This window comes from Suncus etruscus, chromosome 2 (assembly GCF_024139225.1).
Source record: "Suncus etruscus isolate mSunEtr1 chromosome 2, mSunEtr1.pri.cur, whole genome shotgun sequence".
Taxonomy (NCBI): Eukaryota; Metazoa; Chordata; class Mammalia; order Eulipotyphla; family Soricidae; genus Suncus; species Suncus etruscus.
Genome location: NC_064849.1, coordinates 35,965,881 through 35,988,713, shown reverse-complemented (window position 1 = coordinate 35,988,713; position 22,833 = coordinate 35,965,881). Strand labels below are relative to the sequence as shown.

The following is a 22,833-nucleotide window of genomic DNA, read 5'->3' as shown; positions in this document are numbered from 1 at the left end:
ACAAGCAAATGCCTTAATTTCTATGCTATCTTTCTGACAAGGCATGTAGAATCTTGACCCTCATTATGGATAATAAAGTTTGGGAGAGCTAGACTTGAGGTCTTTATATGACCCTATAGTAACCCTATATTAACTGCAGCAGGGAGTATTTCAAAACAAATAATAAAAAATTTCTAAGATTTAATCAGATTATCCTTAGTATCTATGGGTATAATGTTAACTAGTTAACCTCTTCATATTTTTCTGATAAATAATGTTCTAATTCTGGGGCTACTTTAAAATAGATTATACCCCTTACAGAGTTGTCTATTGATTGCATGAATGGAGGTCTTCCTAAAGTAGTCTTTTGCCTCACTGATTTACTCCAAATAGTTTGTATTGCAGGTAATTCTTGCTGTATAAAACTTTTTCCATGGCTGTCTCGGACACTTCACTGAAAAGAACAGATTCCAGTGTCAGGATATATATGTATGCATGTATGTATGTATGTATACACATATGTATATATACATATATTACTAGGGATAGAAGATAGAAATATGATGAATTGATTAGTATAAGTACTTCAAAGGTGGTGTTACAAATATACAGATTAAAACAGAGCTGGTCCTTGTAGCTCTTCATCAGTGTGGTCAAAGTCCCCACTTTTTGCTGTATTTCTTTGGTTTAGAGATCTAGCTCTTTCTGAAACTTGGGAAAGCTCTTATCCACAGACATAAATATGGGTTCTTGTTTCACCTGCAATATTCCTACAAAGTCAACTTGAGACAAGAATTTTCCACATATTCAATCTTTATTTATTGTTTCTTACATTTTTGTTTTGGTTCAGAGCCACATCTGCAAAGTTCAGAGCTTACTCCTGGCTCTGCCCTCAGGAATCACTCCTAAAGTTGATCAGGGTAAGGCAAGTGCCTTACCCACAGTACTATCTCTCCAGCCCTCTATGGTTAATCTTAAAGCTGGTATAGCCACTGATGACTGCATTTGTTTATTGCACAGTTAAGTACCCAGAAGGAGAACAGTGACCACATCACTCTCATTCCTGAATTGAGACCTTCTTCCTTTACTGATTCCAATCTTTTCTATCTTCCTTACCCTTTTGCTCTGGAGGACTTAAGAAATGAAAGAAATAAGCTTAAAATTAGCTCCCCTTTTCAAAATCATCTGAAAAAAAAATCACAGTGATTGCATCAAAGACCTACTAACCTGAAATCAAGTGGGGTGCAGAGCTAACTAGTGAAATTAAAGCTTCCTTTTCTGCTTATCTTTGCATAAATGTCTGGATTTGGTGGACAGCTCAGGAAGAAGCCAGGAGGAGATATCCCTCTGACTCCCTCTACAGGGCTCTGCCTAATGAGGACAATTGGCACTGTTCTAGCTACAGTGGGTCACCCAGCTTCATCCTTGTAATTCATCCTTGTGAAACTAGGTCTTTCTTTACAATTATAGTAATGTTTTATTTGTGATGTGTGGATTCTACTCCCTTGCCTCCACGAAAATCCATATTTTTCTGCATAGAATATCTGGGACATGTATTTTAGATTTTCTAGGATGTCACCATTAACTTTGCTAATGTTTGGGGAGTATGTATATTTTATTTGTGAAGGAACAATATCTCCACAATTAGATCAGATCACAGAAGTCTTATATTCCGACCTGTTCTTTAGATTTTCATCTCTCCAAGAGGAAAATTTTGTTTTTTTAATTGTCAATCAATTTTGTAATTTTTTGAGAAGTCATGAAATCTAGTGACTTAATAGTTTCCACACATTCAAAAACATTGAATGACTTTCTGTTGTTAGAGGGGAGACTCGTGCTCTCGAACCCTTCCTGCAAAGTATAAGTTTTCACAATTTTTTTTTTGTAGGAAGTGACTGTTGTGCAGTGTGGTCATTTGATTAAGACGGAGCTATTGTTTTTGTTTTGTTTGTTTTATTTTTCTCTAATGTGTTTATATTCTTTTTGCAATACTCCTCTGGGACTCCATATGGACTCTGGAAAAGACTTTGAGCTGGAAGTTCTTCATCAACACGAATATTGTAATAGATTTCCTGGACCACACGTGCTTGTCAGGCTCTCACTTCTTGTGCTACTTATGGAACAAGACTTAAATCTATGGGTGGTTGGATTAAATATGTTTTTCTCCATTTTAGAGCCAACATGATGATTACTAATTCATTATTTTAAAATATAGTGTTGTGGAGTCATTTTGTGGGATGCAGAGTTTTTTTCAGTAGTGGTCTAGGAATGGAAAGGTGGCACTGAATATTAGTAAGTGGGAAAACTTTCTGCTTTTAGAACATTTATAACTTCTCCTCTGAGGAATTTTTAGTATTAAAAAAACTAACTGAATGTGGTTTGTAAGAATTTGTCAAGTGGAAGTTAACAGTTTTATATTTAATTTATAGGACTCTTAGGAGGCTTATTTATATTAGTTTTTATTAGAACATAATCACTATGGCCCCCAAAATTTGGACATAAAACAGCCTTAATATGATCTTATTGGCATGGCTTACTTGCTTTCTTCAACAGATGTTTGCAAAAAGAGTTGTATTAAGTACATTTAATTCTGCTATCTCAGCCTCTCAAATCTCTATCATGAAGATTAACTTAATTGGTGTCAGTGACAATCAAGAAAAGCACCCATTATGCTTTTGTTCTCTAGCACATGGGGAAATTTTCCATCCTAAATAGAATATTGAGTAGAATATAGTAAAGATTTTGAAAATTGAGCTCATCATTTTATTTTACTCTTTTATATGTACCTTTTTCAGATTTGGCTTTAGAGCTAAAAGTAATTAGAAAACTGTAGAGTAAAATCAGAAAGAGGTAACCCAACAATTCTGGGTTGACATGACATGGGTCTTTTAGGTCACTTTGTGCATAAGTCTTTATTGGAGGACATTTTTAGGCAAAAACTAAAAATCTGAATAAGAAATCACAGAGTCTGATAAATCTCGGGGTGATTTTTAGGAACCATTGAAAATATGCTTAGCGAATAAATGTCAGTGCCTAGGGAAACAGGGACAACTTCATGACTCCAGAATTCTCATTCTTAGAGCAAGAGAAAATATTTGGTGTAAAACCAGATGGCATAGCATTGAGTACTATGGGGAAAAATCAAGCATGGCAAGGGAGATGGGAAAGAGGACTCAGTTGAGGATGAGAAGTGGGTCACTTAAATGATATGGTCAGAACCAGAAGATAATACAGGGGCTAAGGAGTTTATCTTGCATGTGATTGACCCGTATGATCCCTAGTGCCTCATGGTCCACTAAACATTTAAGTTTAAAGACTCCCAAACACTACTAGGTGTGACCACCAAAACACAAAATGATAATTATAGTAAATTGTTTTAAATGATTTGGACAGAGATCTCACTTAGAAGGTGTCATTTCAACAAAGACAGAACCAAGGGAGACTAAATGCAAGTCTGGAGAAAAGAATTTTGGGCATAGAAAATAGCAGGTGCAAAGTTAGGGAGGTTGACACTAGTCTGACTAGTTAAATAATATGGAAGCATGGATGGATTAGAGTAAATGAAAGATATCATAGAGATTGGGAATTTGATCATAGAAGGAATAAATATGTCCATATTTTACTAGAGGGGAAAAGGAACACTTAGAATATTTGATAAATATAAAAGAGAGCCTTGCTGTTATAATATTGATAGCTTGCTTTGGAGGTGGTATGCAAGAATTTTGATGAAAGGTCATCAGATTCTGGCTATACTTTGAAAATATAACCTATCGGATTTATTGACAGCTTAAATATGGAATATGAGAGAAAAAAGAAAAGGATACAACAAAATTCTGATCCTAGCTGTAGGAAAAAGAGAAAAGTAATTTACTAGATAGGAAAAGAGCAATGGAACAGATAGATCTGTATAGATAAAGAACAAGAATTCAGTTTGGGACATTTCCACCTTGAGATTGTCCCAGAAGAGAGAGGATAGGCTGGAGATGTCATCATGCTCTTAAGAGGTCTGGCTTGACGTAGGTAGTGAGGAAGGCAACCTGCCATAGCCAGAAGAGTCAGAACTGGGTGGTAGGAGGAGGTAGTCCCTGCCTAACAGGAGCCCTGCCTTACAGGAGCCCTTGACTGGGCTCTAAGAATTCACTCACTGTTGGCCTAGGGTCTTTGGAAGCAAGAGTATCCCCCACCTGGAGCACTACCCAGGCAGTATCCAGGGAAAAAAAGGACTAAGCTAGAAAGTCCCTGTTGTAGAAAGGACCAGAATGTTCTGATGTGGCTAATGAGTCATGATAGGTGACTGCAAGGGCTAGAAGATTTTGTTTCTTACCCTTTGAGATCATCAGATGCCTGAAAACTAACAGTACTTTAACAGCCTTCACTGCATCTGGGAAAGTCAGAGTGATGGAATGGGCAGGGAGCCCAGGGCATAGATTCCTTTCCTAGTGAATATGAGGTCTCTGATTGTAATTCATGGAACCCTCCCAGAGGATATGGTGCTGCTTGGGGGCTCTACTATGCTGCAGATTACTTGGACTACCTCTGCAGTGCTCAAGGCCTCCAGGGACATGCCCAATAATGCTCAAGGGGCTCTAGGATTACACCACGCAGTGTTCAAAGGAGGGCCATGTAGTAAAAAAAAAAAAACATTTAACTGGGTTGGTGGAAGGAATTGCATGTACTTTAAACCATATACTATTTCCCTAGCCTGCAGTTATTTTTGAATCATTTTAGCCATACAATACATACATGTTAACTATTACCATATAACATATTACTATCAAATTCTATGACTTCAAACAACATTTCTATCACATTTTTCTGAGAGTTGAGGTTTTGGAAAGCCAACAGTTTGGGTCACAGTCCTTCTTTTGTTATTTTTGCCTTTTAGCACATTTATTTATTTTAGTAGGGAAAATAAGCATTTTTTTTATTATAGGGCTGGCGAAGGGATTGGGCCCACATCTAGCCATTTTGGAAGATCTGTACTTGAGGTACAGAGATGTAGTGCCAAGAACTAAACCACAGTCAGTTGCATGCCAAGCAAGTACCTTAATCTCCATGTTATCTTTCTAGCTTGACACCAATATTTCTTGTATGTGTGTGTTAAATTCCTGTCTATTTCTCGCATGAACAAATTGCCTAAATACACTTGTGAGAACCTCCTTTATTGTAAATGTTATTAAACTGAAAACAAGGGTATAATAAAATAGCAATTTAAGGGTAATTTACTAACAACTGGAGCCCTTACACATTGACATACCATTGTTCAGTAATAATATCAGACTTGGTATTTAAATACACACTATGTCATTCTAAGAAGCTTTGGGACAATTTCTTAATCCCCGGAGTCTTTAAAGCTGTTCAAACAAATTTTTTACATTCTCAGTGTCACCGGTTTGTAAATTATAAATCATTCATTTTAATCCTCATAAACCATCTAGTACTGATCTGGGTTATTGATAAACTGGAGCCTTCTAAGAATGGGGGGTGGGGCAGATTCCCCTTTCTGTTGGAAGGCACAGCAGCTCACAGCCATACCAGACATCCTCCACAGTAACAGCCCATCTACACTTAACCTTATTCAACTGCCAAGTTACCAATTTTTTTTTAGATCTATAGATCCTGGACCAAGCAGCCACATGCAGCCATACAACATCTCAAAATTTTATAGTAGTGGGGCTGGAGAGATAGCATGGAGGTAAAGCTTTTGCCTTGCAAACAGAAGGTCAGTGGTTCAAATCCTGGCATCCCATATGGTCCCCTGAGCCTGCCAAGAGCGATTTCTGAGCGTAGAGCCAGAAGTAACCCCTGAGCACTGCCGGGTGACCCAAAAACAAACAAAAAAAATTTTATAGTAGTGTCAGCTTAAATTGATCTCAGCCAATCTGATGGGAAACTTTTATAGAAGTCTACCAAGCTCATTCAGCCTAAACAGTAATACAGAAGACTCAAATATTGACAACCACATCTCAGTAGATCCTTAGACAATGAAGTTAGTAACACCGTTGAGAGATATAATAACTATTACTAATTGAAACTTAGTGATTGAAATTTTAATGATTCCATTTGCCTTTGTATTGTAACACACTATGTAGTTAATTTGTTTGTGCCTGCAGGTTAAGGGTGATACTAGGGGCATTGCTAGAGGGAAAGTCACATTGGTGGTGGGATTAGTTTTTGAATATGTGATGCCTGAGACATCTGTATTATGAATAACTTGGTAAATCACAGTATTATAATAAAAACTGTGTAAAAACATCCAGTAATCTTTTACATCTCTCATTCTTATTCAGAGAAATAATAGAATGCATTCAAAGAAATAAAGGTAAATTGGCATCATTGGACCTCTGTTCTTGGTCTTCCATTTTCCAAATTTTCTCCTGAATAAGGTGATGTCAGGTGGATAATGATAGAAACTGCAACAACGACATGATGGTTTGATTGAAAGTAAAAGGATTTTGAGTCTTAGTAGGGAGAATCCATTGAATCCACATTTCAGTCAATGTTGCTTGCCCTCTAAAATATAGCATGCATGCGATAAAAGACCATCATATATTGGGGTCTCTCTCTGTAGGGCCTTACTTGTGCTTGAAGGTGGGAACACTCATTTTCATCAGAACCCTGGGGATGCTCACCACAAGAGATTGAATCATATTAACTTGAAATCAGGGAATTAGACCCTGAACTGCTCTCTTATTAATTTGCCATGAGGAGCCATCATCAGAGGGAGCAAATGTACCTATCCATACAATCAACACAGAAAGACCTCCACAGGAAGCCGAGTCATAATCAGAAACCATTTATTAAGTTGCCCTGAAAAAAAATCATTGCATAATCCAAAAATGCCTTCAGTCCTGCATGATCATTTTGTTCTCTTCCTGAACATATTTGGGGAGTAAAATCATCATCAAAATCTGGTTTTGTGAGTGGATAATCAGGATGCAGAAGGCTTTGAGGAGAATGTTTTGAGGCAAAAGTTTACTTTATAGGTCTACTTCAGAATGGATAAGATTTTGCCAGAAGAAATGAACTCCTCAAAACAAAATGGCTCCAGGCCAGAGTAATAGCACTGCAGTTGGGCATTTGCCTTGCACGTGGCCAACCTGGGACTGACCCAGGTTCTATCCCCGGCATCCATAAGGTCCCCCAAGCCTGCCAGGAGCTATTTCTGAGTGCAGAGCCAGGGTAACCACTGAGCACCACCAGGTGTGCTTCCCCCACCCCCCACCCCCCAAAAGAAAACAAGATGGCTCCAATTATTTTTTTGGTAAACGGACACCTAGTTCAGTGGGTTGGGTGTCTTTTCATTATAGCTAAATGTCCACTACTTAGCAGTTTGAAACAATAATCCCTTGATCTCAGTTTCTATGGAAGGGGAATGTGGTTGATTGTGGCTCAGGATCCTTGACCTTGGTGTCTAGAGTTTAATTATCTGAAGGCTTGCTCTCATGGGGTTACTCCTGGCTAAGCGCTCAGAAATTGCCCCTGGCTTGGGGTGACCATATGGGACTCCGGGGGATCGAACCTCGGTCCTTGCAAGGCAGACACCTTATCTCTAGCACCACCTCGCCGGCCCCACCTCTTCTCATTCTTTTATCTACTGTGGCTCTTTGCCAAGTTTGGATTTTGTTCTGCTACTTCTGAGGAGGGATCTCTGAGGAGAGATCTCCGAGCGCGGAGCCCCCAAGCTGCGTCCTCCCATCTCCCATCCCTCGGAAATAACTGCACGGGCCAGCGAGTGGGGGGACCCGTGTGACACATGTTGGGTCACATCTTGCCTAACGTTAGTTGTTAGTGTGGAGGACGCAGCACACCCTCACCATCACTGTAGGATGTTGACCCTCACTCAAAATGGCAAAATGCAATATGTGTTTAATAGATTATTGTTAAAATGATATGCTTTTGTGTGAGTGACTGTTTGGCAGGTCACTGCGTGGTGTGGTTCTCTGACTCTCACAGTTAAAAATTTTGGCTCTTTGTGTCGAACTTGTTCGCCATCCCTGCTATAAAGTCTCACATGGCCATGTGAATTACCTTCTGTTAGAAGTGATAACTAAAGCCTGCTTCCAATGGGATGGAATTAGGTTCCACCTCTTAAAAAGCAAACAGATTTTTAAAGAATTGTGGAGTTATTGAGATTACATTCAGTGTTTCTATCTACATTGATGTGTATCTTCTTATCTGCTCCGCAATTCCATAGCACTCAAACTCTTCTGCTGACCCATGAACTTTATATTTACAAGGTCCCAAACATAGCTGAAAAGGCTGAGTGTCTGACCTGAGAGGCATGAGTTTGACCCAAACACCACATGCCCCCAGAAGCTATACGGAATAGCCTCCCAAACACAGAACTAGGAGTAGTCCCTGTGTGTGGCCACCAAACAAAACATTTATATGTATATTATTATACTTGCACATATATATGCATTTTACATTTGTACATTGCTAATATATGACATATTATTGTATTTATAAATAGCTATATATTTGTGTATTGCAGAAGTACATATTTTATAGGTTATTACTATATTTTGGAGGTCAGACTCTCCCTTCTTTTCTTCCTCTCTTCCTCTCCCTTTCTCCTTTCTCTCCATTTCTTTCTCTTTCTCTCATTCTCTTTCTTTTTTTTATTAATATCTTTATTTAAACACCTTGATTACAAATATGATTGTAGTTCAGTTTCAGTCATGTAAAGAACACCCCCCTTCACCAGTGCAACATTTCCATCACCAATGTCCCAAATCTCCCTCCTCCCCACCCCACCCCCGCCTGTACTCTAGACAGGCTTTCTACTTCCCTCATTCATTCACATTGTTAGGATAGTTCTTAATGTAGTTATTTCACTAACAACACTCATCACTCTTTATGGTGAGCTTCATGTCGTGAGCTGGACCTTCCAGCCCTCCTCTCTTTTGTCTCTGAAAATTATTGCAAAAATACCTTATTTTTCTTAAAACCCATCTTAAAACTTAGATGAGTGAGACTATTCTGCATCTATATCTCTCCCTCTGATTTATTTCACTCAGCATAATAGATTCCATGTACATCCATGTATAGGACAATTTCATGACCTTATCTCTCCTGACGGTTGCATAATATTACATTGTGTATATGTACCATAGTTTGTTTAGCCATTCATCTGTTGAAGGGCATTTGGTTGTTTCCAGAATCTGGCTATTGTAAATAGTGCTGCAATGAATATAGGTGTGAGGAAGGGATTTTTGTATTGTATTTTTATGTTCCTAGAAGTAAAGCCAGACTCTTAACATGCTTGTCATTATGTGCCTTTCTGTTTGTTTGCAAAGCCCTGCCCCCTTTCTGCCACTTCACTAGTCAGGGGACCTGGAGCCAGATATTTGACCTCTCTGCGTTTCTGTGTCCTCACCTGTAAAATAAAAGTGAGGATTTACTTTTAAATTTCTTGTGAGGATTAGAGGACATAATACACAACTCTTAGAAGAGAGCCTGGTACAGCTTGAACATTGAAGATAACTGTCAGCAGCAGTAGCTTCATAGGTAGAAGAAATAGAAGCCGGAAGAAGGCAGTCTCAGTTCCATGGCCATGGGGGAGCAGTGAACTTCAGTCCTAACCACTTTTTTGGCCCCCTCACAACCCCACTGCATCTGTGCCCTCACCCTAGGAGAGAGGAAAGAACCATTTGAGCTGGGTAGAGACCAGGGCCAAGAGCCAAGGGCAATGCATTTTCTTTCCTCTCTCTAACCCTGGCTGACAGTACTTACATGGAGATAACACTTTTCATTTGCACTTAGAGTCCTATTGACGTTTTGTTTTTGTTCCTGATTTTTTTAGGCTGACCTTTTTCAGGATACAATATCTAAACAGGGAAGTGACCTTGCAGAAATGCATGGAGTTCCTCAGTCTTGTGAAGTTTTATTAAAGGAAAGACTTTGCCATATCTAATATGTGTGTTGGCATCGACTTTAGATTCATCTCTTTTTCTTTCTGACTTTGTCTCTCTTTGACTCTGCCTCTCTGTCTCTTCCTCCACCCCTTTTCCTTCTTGCCAGCCCCTCTTTTAGCTCATTGGGCTTAATGAATAGATTTTATCTTCAGCCTAACCTATTCTTCATTGGCATGCTAGGAATTTGCTAAAAATGCTTTGACTGAGAAAGTTAGAATTGGTGCTTGCTTATCTCCCAGAGTGCCTTTAAAAGGGAGGTTATACCTAGTGGAATGTAGAGGGATGTCTTGTGTCGGGTGGCAATTAGCTAAATATAGTCAGAACCGGAGGGACCTTCGAGGTCATCAGTGCTCTCCTGCTTGTCTTTGCCATCTGAATGTCTTGCGCCCTGTACTGGCCAATTCAGTAACCACCTGACACTCCAGAGCTCAGCATTGTGGCTAGTTCAGATTCAGATGTGATGTTGGTGATTTAAAAAATTTACATTGATATGCCATGCATTTATTTATATCATGCTCAGGCTGGAGTGACAGTACAAGGATGAAAGTAGTTGATTTGGGGCTGGAGAGATAGCATGGAGGTAAGGTGTTTGCCTTGCATGCAGAAGGATGGTGGTTCAAATCCCAGCATCCCATATGGTCTCCTGAACCTGCCAGGAGCGATTTCTGAGCTTAGAGCCAGGAGTCACCCCTGAGCACTGCCGGGAAAGTAATTGATTCACAAGTGCCATCCTTTGGTTCAGTCCCTGGAAATGCATATGGTCTCCCAGCACCCCAGGAATGATCCCTGAGCACAGAAGCAACCCCTGGAACCAAAAAAATAAAAAAAATAAAATAAAATAAAAAGTTTGACCATTAGTAATTCTTGTTGGTTACATGTTAAATGATAATCATGTGCTATCTTGGGTTAAATAAAATATATACTAATATTAATTTGGTTTTTCTCTTATATGCTTTTAATTCTGAAAGTTTATCCTTTTAATTCTAAAATTCTTTTTACATATTTATAAAAATACTGGGGCCTGTGAGGTGGGGCTAGAGGTAAGGTGTCAGTCTTGCAAGAGCTAGCCAAGGAAGGACCGAGGTTCGATCCCCCGGCGTTCCATATGGTCCCCCCAAGCCAGGGGCAATTTCTGAGCACTTAGCAAGGAGTAACCCCTGAGCATCAAATGGGTGTGGCCAAAAAACCCAAAAACAAACAAACAAAAATATGTATATATAAATATTTCTCTGGTCTTCAAACTGCCAAGAGAAAGATTCTAGAGCCTTCCTCAAGGATTCCTTTAAGTGTTTTATCTGTCAATTCCGCTTTCTCCACATCAAGTCTGAATGCCCCTTCTGCCATGGGAAGACTTCTACGTCAGAGAGTTGTTCACTGTTTCCTTAGGAAATCCCCATTTAAAGTCAAGAAAATTATATTTTTCAGTTGTAGCTCAGTGACTCCATTTTTGCACTCACTTTTAACTTCCTATCTTTTTTGGGGGGGCCACACCCATTTGATGCTCAAGGGTCACTCCTGGCTAAGCGCTCAGAAATTGCCCCTGGCTTGGGGGGAACATATGGGACGCTGGGGGATCGAACCGCGGTCCTTCCTTGGCTAGCGCTTGCAAGGCTGACACCTTACCTCTAGCCCCACCTCACCGGCCTCTAGATTTTTTTGGTTGGTTGGAGTTTTTTTTTTTTGGGGGGGGGTTTGGTTTTTGGGTCACACCGGTGACGCTCAGGGGTTACTCCTGTCTATGTGCTCAGAAGTCGCTCCTGGCTTGGGGGGACCATATGGGACGCCGGGGGATCGAACCCCGGTTCTTCCTTGGCTAGCGCTTGCAAGACACCTTACCTCTAGCACCACCTCGCCGGCCCCAACTTCCTATCTTTTTAGTCAGTGATCATTGCTAATAGTCTCTCCTGGGTCATCTCTGATCTCTTTGTTTCATTTTGAAACAATTTATTTGAAACAGCCTGGGTGGTGTAGAGACAAGCAGAAGGAATTCTTGCTTCTGCCTAGTTTTTTATATATAATACATAACTATATTATATAAATGTATTATATATTCGTAAGATATATATCTTTTACATATACTATTTTATTTAAGCACCATGGTTACAATATTGCTCATCGTTGAGTTTGAGTATAGATTGTACACCACCCTACACCATTGTACATTTCCCGCCATCAATGTCCCCTTTCCTCCTCCCACCCACCCTTCTCTGCCTGCCTATAAGCATTTTACTTCTCTCTCTGTCTTTTTCTCTCTCTCTCTTTATCTCTCTCTCACTCATTTTTTAGGGTTGCACATGCTGTTCAGGGCTGACTCCTAGATTTGTGTTCAGATGTCACTACTAGCAGGACTGGGATACCTATGAAGTGCCAGGGATTAAATTTAGCGCCGTACCCTATCTATCTATCTATCTCTTTGATCCCCATTACTTTCTTTAATCCTACAACACAAGGAAGTGCAGATACTCTTGATAAAATTCTTGACTGATGAGGGAGTAAGACTGAAAAGATTAAGTAATTTACCAGGGTTTAATTGCAAAATAAGTGGCAGGTCTGGGATTCATGCCCAGTCTACTCAATTGTAAATCATACATTCTTTTCTGACTCTCACGTCTTCTTCACCAAATATTCTCTTTGAATATACCTAGTGATCTTTAGAGGTTTTATCATTCTGTCAGATCCATTATCATTCTTTTTTTTATTATTTTTATTTTAATTATGACAACAAAGATGCAAAGAAAGAGGACAGGGTAAAGTTACAGTGGAAGCCCAATCACCCATAAACAAAATTCACGGTATTCCCATCGATGATATCCCAGCCTTGAACTTTCAGCCAAAGAACTTTAAGAAAAACAAAACTAAACCCATGTACAATACAATTACTTTGTCCCTCAAATCCCCAGTTGTAGTACATACTATTTCTTAGCAGCACACAATATAATCTAAAGACATTAGACTTATGTAACTCCTTAAACATTGAGGGCAAAGTACATTTCTCTAGTTCCATGCACATGCTTACTAGTTTAAGTTAACCTCAAAAGTTTTAGTGGGTTATTTTTCTTAAGGATTAGCGTCAAGGGAACTTAGTAAAAAAACGGTATTAAAGTGGCATTTGTTTGCATAGGCCCACCAAAACATAAGGGACATGGAAAGACAAATTATGGTCTAAATACAAGGAGACCCTACCCCTGAAGTTTCCTGGCACAGGACTGACTCTAGGCTCCAGGCAAACTAGTTTGTCCAATTCAAGTCATCGTCTGTAGTGGCAATACACCTCCATTCCTCACATAGTCTCTGTTGTTGGTATCATGCTTCTGTATTAAAGATCCTAGAGTCTGCATATCCCATATTGCAGTCAGGATGGTGCAGAGCATGCTCTTGTTTCACCTCACACTTAAGTGGCACTAGAGAGAACCATGTCCTGTAGAGCAGGTCATTGATGTTGTCAAGTCTTCTCAGTGTAAACGGAAGTCTCTTTTTAGGGGGTCGATGTCAGACCCTTGGTAGTGTCTTTCCTGGTAGAGGACTGCTTCCAGCTGTTGCTATAAAAGACCTTGGATGTTTCGTAGATAGCTTGCCTGGTTCCGGCGTGAATGGAGGATGCCCATTCTTCTGAGGCCTGTGCCAGGTCATTATATCAATGTTCAGGGTGTAAGGTACATTGTACTGAGATTTATTAGATAAGAACTTATCTATATGTATGGTGTTTTCCCATTTTAATGTGTCTATGCAAACAAGGATCAATGCCATGAAGCGTTATTGGTGTATCTGGAGGCCATAGGAACACGACCAGCAATTTCCATGACATAGTTCAATCATAGGGATCAAACTGAGGGACATTTCCAACAACAATCCTTACTATACAGCTTACAAAGAAAAGACAAGATGAAAAGTGGATAGAAACATCATGGTAGAAAAATATATAGAAAGTTACATCAGTTAAAGAAAATACCCATAAAATATTCAAAAGATATATGTGTTCAATATGTGTTCAATTAGTGTCATTCTAAATAGTTCTGGGATTTGTTAGAACTACTGTATGTCTTAGGTCAGAGATTAAAACTATGTGTTACTAAAGTTAAGGGTAAATCTGGGGTACTGATGGTTGGGAGGAGCAAATGTTCGCGCGGGGGCTAGCGCCCCCTCGCGGTTTGCAAAATGTAGACTGGTATGAAATTTCCAGTGACAGCCTGAGTATAGCTGAGCAGCTATCTGCCACCCACCAGATCAAATTCCACCCCCTAGGCCAGTGTCCGGGTCTGGCCTGGGAGTGGGGAAAACCCAGGGTGCTCCGTCAGCTCCTTCCAGGAACCCACCTGGAGATCCGGAGGAATGGGGGGGAGGGGGGTCGGGTGACCCAGGTCCGGGCCCCCCCCTGACCCTAGGCTGGACCAAAAGGCCGCTGGCACATGGGGATGCCTGCCAGCTGCCCGTCCATGCCGGCTCAAAATCCTGCTCCAGGAAGGGAGAGGGACCCTCCCAAGCCTGAAGGACAGGGATTTGACCCCACCCTAGGCCAGTGTCCGGGCCTGGCCTGGGAGTGGGGAAAACCCAGGGTGCCCCGTCAGCTCCTTCCAGGAACCCACCAGGAGATCCGGAGGAATGGGGGGGAGGGGGGTCGGGTGACCCAGGTCCGGGCCCCCCCCCTGACCCTAGGCTGGACCAAAAGGCCGCTGGCACATGGGGATGCCTGCCAGCTGCCCGTCCATGCCAGCTCAGATCCATTATCATTCTATTGATAGATACAATTGTAGTTTCTGGTCAGGAGTCATCAGACTTTGAACTTGTTCTGATGTCTGTGTCTTGAAGTCCATGAAGCCCTTCTGCTAAGTTTCAGAATTTTCTTCTTCACCTCTGCAGTTACTGTGTGAAAGAAAGTCAGCAGAATTGTCCTGCTAACTTCTTAACAGGGCATTGGAGAGTCCAAGTTGAGTCTTGTAGTGTCAGCAATGACTTCTGGACTGGAAGTTGCTTTCCTTTGACTCCAAGTCGTGTTGATAAGTAATAGTCTCCAGAATAATCTCCTCAAAATCCAGTTAAGACAAAGTCCATTCTTATCCAGATTTACTGAAAGCAACAGGTTTGAGCAAATATGAGGAATAGGGAAGATTCCTGGGAAGAGTGTTAAAGCACATAAACCTTGTGAGGTCATTTTGCTAAGAAAATAAACCAGTCACAAAATACTCATTCTTGTTTTTGAGGTATCTAGAAGAGTCTAAATCATAGAAGCAGAATGGTAGACTGGTAGTTTCTGGGGGCTGGAAGGCTGAGAGTGGAGGTAGGGTGGGGAAGAGAAAAAGTTATTGTTTAATGAGAGGAATTTTTATTCAGAAAGATGAAAGAGTTCAGCATTGGTGTGGAGATAAATGTTGACGGTTACACAGCACTGTGCATGAACTGAATGCCATAAAATTGTTCACTTCAAAATGAGTAAAATTTTAAAATGAATATTTTACCATGATTCTTTAAAGCAAGCAAACAGATATTCATGTAATGAGATACAGCTAGATTTTGCTTTCGTATGTGATCAAGACACCCCTGGAGCTAAGTCCTGTTAGCTTTAAGTAATGTTTCCTTTGAGATCACGATTATGTTCTGAGTCAGCATCCCTAAGAAAGGGAAGGGCTACTCCACCAAGGGTGACAGAGATCCTTTTTACCTGGCAGATGCTTTCATCTAGCAAGTCTTATCAGCCACACACAATTTCCCTTGCAGAGTTGAAACTACTGTCAGGAAAATGTCTGGAGGGAGGGAAAGAAACAGTGTTTGCTTAAGGAATTTTGTGTAAGAATCCTTGATTATACTGAAAAATCTAAGATGGCTATCTTATTCCTTATCTCCATTTATCCAAGATCATGACTAGACTAGTCTGAGAAGGAAAACACAACTCTAGATTTATTTGATTCTACAGAAATAGTGATAGAATCTATGGAGACCAGCCTGAGAATTAAATTGAGCACCCAAACATCTAAGAGCATTCATTCTGTCATATTGAAGTCACTACCCCTCACAGACCAACGTACCTGTCAGCAGTCCAATGCATGAAGTTGTTTTGAGAAAACATAGCGAGAGCAGGTAGATGGAATCACAAAGTCACAGAAATTCTCTATACCATGTGGTGCTTTCTTGTCTATGCCAGTATGTTTGCTTATTTGTCTTGCCTATTTTCCTTTTCAGGAATCATTAACCAATGGCAACAGGAATCCAAGGATAAAGTGATTTCCCTCCTGTTAACTCACCTGCCTTTGCTGAAGCCAGGAAACCTCGATGCAAAAGTAGAGTATATGAAACTACTTCCCAAAATCCTGGCGCACTCTATAGAACACAACCAGCACATAGAGGAGAGCAGGCAGCTGCTGTCCTATGCTTTGATACATCCAGCTACATCACTGGAAGACCGCAGTGCTTTAGCCATGTGGCTGAATCACTTGGAGGACCGCACGTCCACCAGCTTTGGTAGCCAGAACCGAGGCCGCTCGGACTCTGTGGATTATGGGCAGACACACTACTATCACCAAAGACAGAACTCAGATGACAAGCTCAATGGGTGGCAGAACTCTAGGGATTCTGGGATTTGCATCAATGCCTCCAACTGGCAGGACAAAAGCTTGGGGTGTGAGAATGGCCATGTGCCTCTCTACTCTTCCTCATCAGTCCCCACCACAATCAATACCATTGGAACCAGCACAAGTACAAGTAAGTGCCTGAGAAGCCTGGTTTGTGTAGTTGGGTGTGGCAACAGGCTGTGTGTGGCATGTCGCACTGAGAATGTTGGCTCTGAGCACCCTGGATCCCTGGGAGGGAAGGGCTGATTGGAATTGGCTGTGGGGATGGGACCATGGAACCCTATTTCTGCTGCTCTTTTCACTCTGAAAAGCTAAAAAAAAAATGCTGGGCAGGTGAAAATGATTGATGGTCCAAATTTTAGTTGCAAACAGGCTCAAAAATAGGAGCATCAAGAAGTGATGGAAGAAGGAACCTTCCGACTTCTACAGTGTCTTTCAGCCACATGTCTTTCATCCTGGGGTTTGGGGATTTGTTGAGACACTTAGCTGTGTGTGATTCTCTAAATCTGATTCTAACCCATGGTTAATCAGACAACCTCAAGGCTTGGTGCTTATACCTGCCCCACCCACTTCTTCCCCTTTTTTTTTTTTTTTCATTTTTCTCTGGAATGTTCCTCCCTAGCATTTCCTGGTTTTAATCTACAGTTGTTGGGGGAACACTTCTCCTTCTGACCGGGTGGGAGGAACAGATTTGCCTAGAATGCTGCTCTGTGCTGTGGCCTGCGGTGAATGCAGCGGCCTTTTGCTTAATCTAAAACCTAAAAACAAAGGTGGGTCAGGTACCATTTTGTGTGAGGGGAGAGCAGAGGACTGCCCAAAAATCCTGCTGCTCTTTTGACTGCTCTTTGGACTGCCAAAGACCTGTTGCTCTTCTGGTAGGAGTCTTCATTGTGTCTCCTCATGAAGGCTGGACAAAGTGACACTTTGCCCTGACTGCTTGTGTGAAGCAGCCCCATGGGAATGTAGCTTGCTGCAATACAGAGTCGTGTGGGGCTAGTCTGCACGTGGCTGTGGAGAATGCCATGCTTGGACCACTTTCTTGAGGGAAGCTTTTGGGATTAAACCTTCTGTGCTTCTCAACACAGAACCCCTCTATTGGAACCCCTCTATTGGCAAGATGCGAAAGGATTAAGAATTGACAAGGGCAACTCCTTCCTTGGCTTGTGCCTCCACTTGGATATTTAGCTAATGGGTTTTCTTAAACACTTAGGCGGGGTGAATTGTAATTACATTAGATGGTGGCAGTGCCTGAATGGACTAGCCCAGGAGACACAGAAGAGACCGCAGTGATAACCGTTCTGTATATCATGCTACCACGTGCTAATGTTTACTTCTTGCTTTCTCTTTTTGCATTTAGTTATGATAACTTGCACACTGGGGAGATAGAGAGGTGATTAGTTATTTGTGGCATACGTATTTCTGGCTTCAGTCTCTTTCACAGACTGGTAATGTAGAGAACAATGTCATTCACTTCTGAGTGACAGAGAGTGACAGCAGGAAGCATAACAGCAAGTAAATGCAGGCTGGGTTGATAGTGCTGCTTGGCCTGAATTTTCTGGGTCAGAGATGGAATCGAGTTCTTGTTACAAAGCTCTCTGATAGCTTGAAGAAGTGTAATCCACCTGAACTCTCAGAACTGATCTTTCTGGAGTGTGTTGAGTTTGAATTTTATGTCATTTGTCTTCACCTACATATGTCTTGGCTCATCACATTTCCACCTGTACTGATTTATATATTCAGGTTCGTATATTGACAAGATCAACCCATTATAGATAGTTCTCATGACTGATTATAGGCACTGTTGTTACTTTTCACTGTGGCCACCTGACCTGCAGAGGGAGTCAAGGCAGAAATGATTACTTTGGTTTTCCAAACCGTTGACCCCCTGTGTAGTAATTGAGCTGAAAAGCCTGGAGAGATTTAACATGACATTACATCCTTGAAAAGAATAAAATTTTGGAGCCCCTTTTTAGTCCACCAACAAAGACAGGAGCTCATATCACTTCTCCTAAAGTTGTACTCAAATCTTTATATATCCAGTGCTTGTATTTCAATAATATCTAACAAAATATGTCATTACTTTTCTCTCTATGTCTCTCACTATGTTTGTGGTGGCATTTCTTAGAACTTTTGAGTCATTTATTTACTTGTGCTTTTTAGCAGATATATATCTGAAACACCTGGGGTGTAGGTTGGTAGATACTTTTATAGATTTAAATCTCAGACCTACTGTACAACTTGACCAAGACACTTAACTTCCTTGGGCAAGTTTCTCACTTATAAAATATATAGCAGGCATATTCATATTATATACCTTCAAAAGTTATGATGGGGTTGAATGTGATATGCATGTAAATGCATAGCCCGAGTCAGAGCAGGCAACATTTCTAACTCTGCCTGCTAAAGGAGTAAAAAAGGAGAATTGGGAAGTAAAGGGCTCACACTGACCCTCAAAGCTACAGTGCTCCTCTCTTCTACATTTTCTAAGCATCACTCCAGCAGAGATTCTTTCTGCAAAGTAAGGAGGAACCTTTTCAAAGTCTGGGAAAGAGGAAGATTTGAATATACTGTTACGTTTAGCTATTGTACCCGCATTAGAAATAAAAAAAGAAACTGGGATACATTTAAGGCCTCTTCTGCAGAATTGGAGAATGACATACATTTCTTACTTCTTCAATGTTACTTAAATAAAAAAATACATTCAAAAAAAAGTGGAAACATTGGCAAAATACATCATGATAAGGTGGAGTGATAGCTCCAAGGCCTGGAGCACATGCTAGTATGTAGAGACCCCAGTACTACTTGGTTCCTGCTGAACACTGCAGGGATAGTCCTTGATCCCCTAGCACTTCAACATCATGCTGAGTATTTTTGTCATTGACTTCGGGGCCCCTGAGTACCCCTTGGAAGATGCCAACTAAAATCATGATCGATAAAGAAGCAAGATCCATTTGTGCTACATATTTTTAAATGATTAATGATATTTTTAAATGTCATTGATAGCAACTGGAAGAATGCTATGGTTATCTGTTGAGATCTGGGGATTATTTACTGATTGACTGGTTTTCAGGGTTTTATTGAGAGTTCAGTGTCAAATATGATGAGTTTGTGTGTCAGATACACTATAAATGATGAGCTTGCAATTTGGAAAAAAAGAACTGATCTCTGGAACATTTGGGAGTTGTTGCCAGAACATGGGTGGTGCTTAGGGCAATGAAACCACCTATATACAAACTGTGGATGCATAACATTATTGATTTTAAGGCATTCCACCTGGGATTGCCTGTGTCCTTCTAATGAGGCATGCATTTCTTTTAATTTTGACTTTCTATCTTTCCTCTCTCTCTCTCTAAAAGCCCACATTCTCCTTAGAAAAGTATCCTCCCTAAAGAACACTATTTTAACTTTAAGTAAATATGCCAGGGCAAGAGTACTAGCACAGTAGTGGTAGGTATTTGCCTTGCAGATGGCTGACCCAGGACGGACATGGATTCAGTCCCTGGCATCCCATAAGGTCGTCCGAGCCAGGAGTGATTTCTGAGCACAGAGCCAAGGGTAACCCCTGAGCACCGCTGGGAGTGGTCCCCCAAAGAAAACAAACAAAAGTAAATAAGCCAATGAAACTAGGCAAACTATAGATAAAGAAAGGTGCTAGGACTAAATCTGAAGCATTTCAGTATGCAAGACTGACTTAAGGGAATCTACAAAGAAACTTAGGAAAAACCATTGAGGTTACAGAAATTTTGTATTGTTGCAAAGCAAATGGAGAAAACATTTCAAGAAGGAGGAAGTGATCAATTGAATAAAATGCTACAGGTAGATCCAGTAAAATGAAAAGCCAAAAATTGACTATCGAATTAATCAAGAAGAGATAGCTAAGATAAAGTAAACAGTGCTTTGCTCTTGTCATTTAAGGGTGAAGAAAGTTCAGTTCGTGTTCCCAAAGGGAAAAACCTAATTTGGGATTTGTATTGATTTTGAGAAGGTGCTGGAAAGAAAAATTAAGTTTAGAAGTCTATTTAGAAGCCTTTTTAAAGTTTATTTAGAAGATTGATGTTTGATATAAGGGTTATGTCATCCTTTATTAAAAATAGATTATGGAAGTTTGTAGAGCTCTTGAAAAAAACTATTAGAATGAAATGGAATAGGAGCAAAGATTAAGTCCTAATATAACAGGAATTTAATTTAGACCATTTCTGTTCAACATTTAGGATGGCATCTAGGTGCTTAAGAAAAATAATTTTCCCTATCTTGTTCTTCTTGTAAAGCAAACAAAGATCTGATGACGAAAAGCAAGTTGTGCCGATTCTATGAGTTTGTGATACCAAAAATTAACAAATTACTGGTCTCAATTCTTAGTCAAAGGTTGATTCAGTCATTACAAGCAATTTGAAACATCAGGTGAATAGAACCTGACTTTACATTCTTATGTTTGCTTCCTGTCTAAAAGTTGGCTGGAGAAAAGTGGATATTGTTATCCCAGTGTTGCACTGGTGAAGGGTGGTGTTTTTTGTTTTTTGTTTTTTTTTTTTTTATGACTGAAACCCAACTACAATCATGTATATAATAAAAAAAAATATGGGTATTTTCATCCTCATTTGAAAGATGAGAAAACTGAAGCATAGAGAGACTATGTAACTGGGACCAGGGCTAAAGACTAGCTAAATAGATGAACTGAGACATCCAATCAATCAAGTTCCAGAGTCTTACCTGTACCTCTGAATTACTTGCCTTTCTCTCCAAATCCTGCCCTCAGAGTTTGACGCTACAAGTAAATAGCTCACAGATCCTTGTTTTTCTCTGACCCTGAATTTGCCCCTGCAAGGACCTGCCACTTTAATGAACCAGAACAGATGCATCAATCTACAATCCTGCACAAATTGTATTCAAGATGTGCTTGCTTTGCACTGGTTCTATGGCATTTTGCATCATAGTTTTGAGGTGATGTCTCTCACCTCTCTTTCCCAATTACAAACTCCTTGGGGACTTCCCAACACTAGAGTACTTTGTGGCTCCAAATACCAGAAATTTTGAAGATAGCAGTTCCTGGTATACATTCAGCTTCTCACCTCACCCCAACCCCTAAACTCCCACAGAGCATCACTGTTGGATAATGGCAATGACCTCCATATCCCCCTCAATTTGCCCCTCAAGGCAGCCACTATAATTCAATAAGAGACGATGTGTGAGCCAAAGCCTCTGGGCCTGCCCTGCCATAAATGTTTGCTGAGCAGTAGGGACTTGATGAATAACTGGACTCACTAGGCAGATGTTCACAAAGTTAATGAATTTCCAAAACAAACGAGAGGCTATCCTTGGGAATTCACTAATTATTTGGTGATAATATTGATCATTTAGCCTTCTGTCATAATCCTCATAGTGACATTTATCGTTATTCTTGCATTTTTTATGGCTTGCTTTACTTACTTGGTCTCAACAATGACAGACTTTGAAGAACACACTGTGATCTTACTTGTGAAAATAGCTATAGTTACATAGATTAATGTATGCAATAAAATGTTATCAAGTTATAGTTGAATACATACCCCCAAAGTGCATACAAAAGCTCCTGAGAGCTGAGGTAGTCCTATATAGTTAATTGTGTAAGATTCCTGTTGTGTTTGAGTTATATAAGGCCGCATAATGGTGGAAAGTTCTGGTTTCACACTGGGAATAGATCCAGGAGATCTCTCTGTCTAGTAATTTTGCAGTTTCTTTTAAATCTAGTTATTTCAAAATCAACAAAAATAACTGGAGTTCTGGACCTACCTATTTCTTGGTCGTTGGGTTTTTTGTTTGTTTTTTGATTTTTTCCCCCTAGGTATCTGACTTCAAAGCCCAGAGTTCTTTTAAAAAAAAACAACAGGGGCCGGGCGGTGGCGCTGGAGGTAAGGTGCCTGCCTTGCCTGCGCTAACCTAGGACGGACCGCGGTTCGATCCCCGGCGTCCCATATGGTCCCCCAAGAAGCCAGGAGCAACTTCTGAGCGTATAGCCAGGAGTAACCCCTGAGCCTCACAGGGTGTGGCCCAAAAACCAAAAAAAAAAAAAAAAAAAAAAACAACAAAAAAACAAACAAAAAAAAAACAACAACTTTACTTATTGATTGATTAATTGACTGATTGGTTGTTGGCCCACATTCAGCGGTGCTCAAGAGTTACTCCTGGCTCTGTACTCAGATATCACCCCTGGCAGGCTGGTGGGGACCATATTGGTCCTGGGAATCCAACCGGGTCCCTCCCTAGTCAGCCGCATGAAAGCAAATGCCCTACTGCTGTGCTATCTCTCTGACCCCAGGGTTTTTTGTTCTTGTTTGCTCTCTTTCTGGAAGTAAAGCACTTGTCTATTCATGGAAGGTTGGCTGCCAGGCCCA

At 40.6% G+C, this 22,833-nt stretch overlaps 1 protein-coding gene across 2 annotated transcripts in view; it reads left to right on the top strand.

Annotated features, from left to right (window-relative positions):
• The window catches only part of SAMD4A (sterile alpha motif domain containing 4A), a 265,144-nt gene that overhangs the window by 152,834 nt on the left and 89,477 nt on the right, over window positions 1-22,833 (top strand). For both annotated transcript variants that reach the window (XM_049767169.1, XM_049767180.1), the window contains exon 2: window positions 16,074-16,592. In XM_049767169.1, coding sequence (XP_049623126.1) covers window positions 16,074-16,592 — 519 coding nt within the window. The remainder of the gene's footprint in view (window positions 1-16,073; window positions 16,593-22,833) is intronic.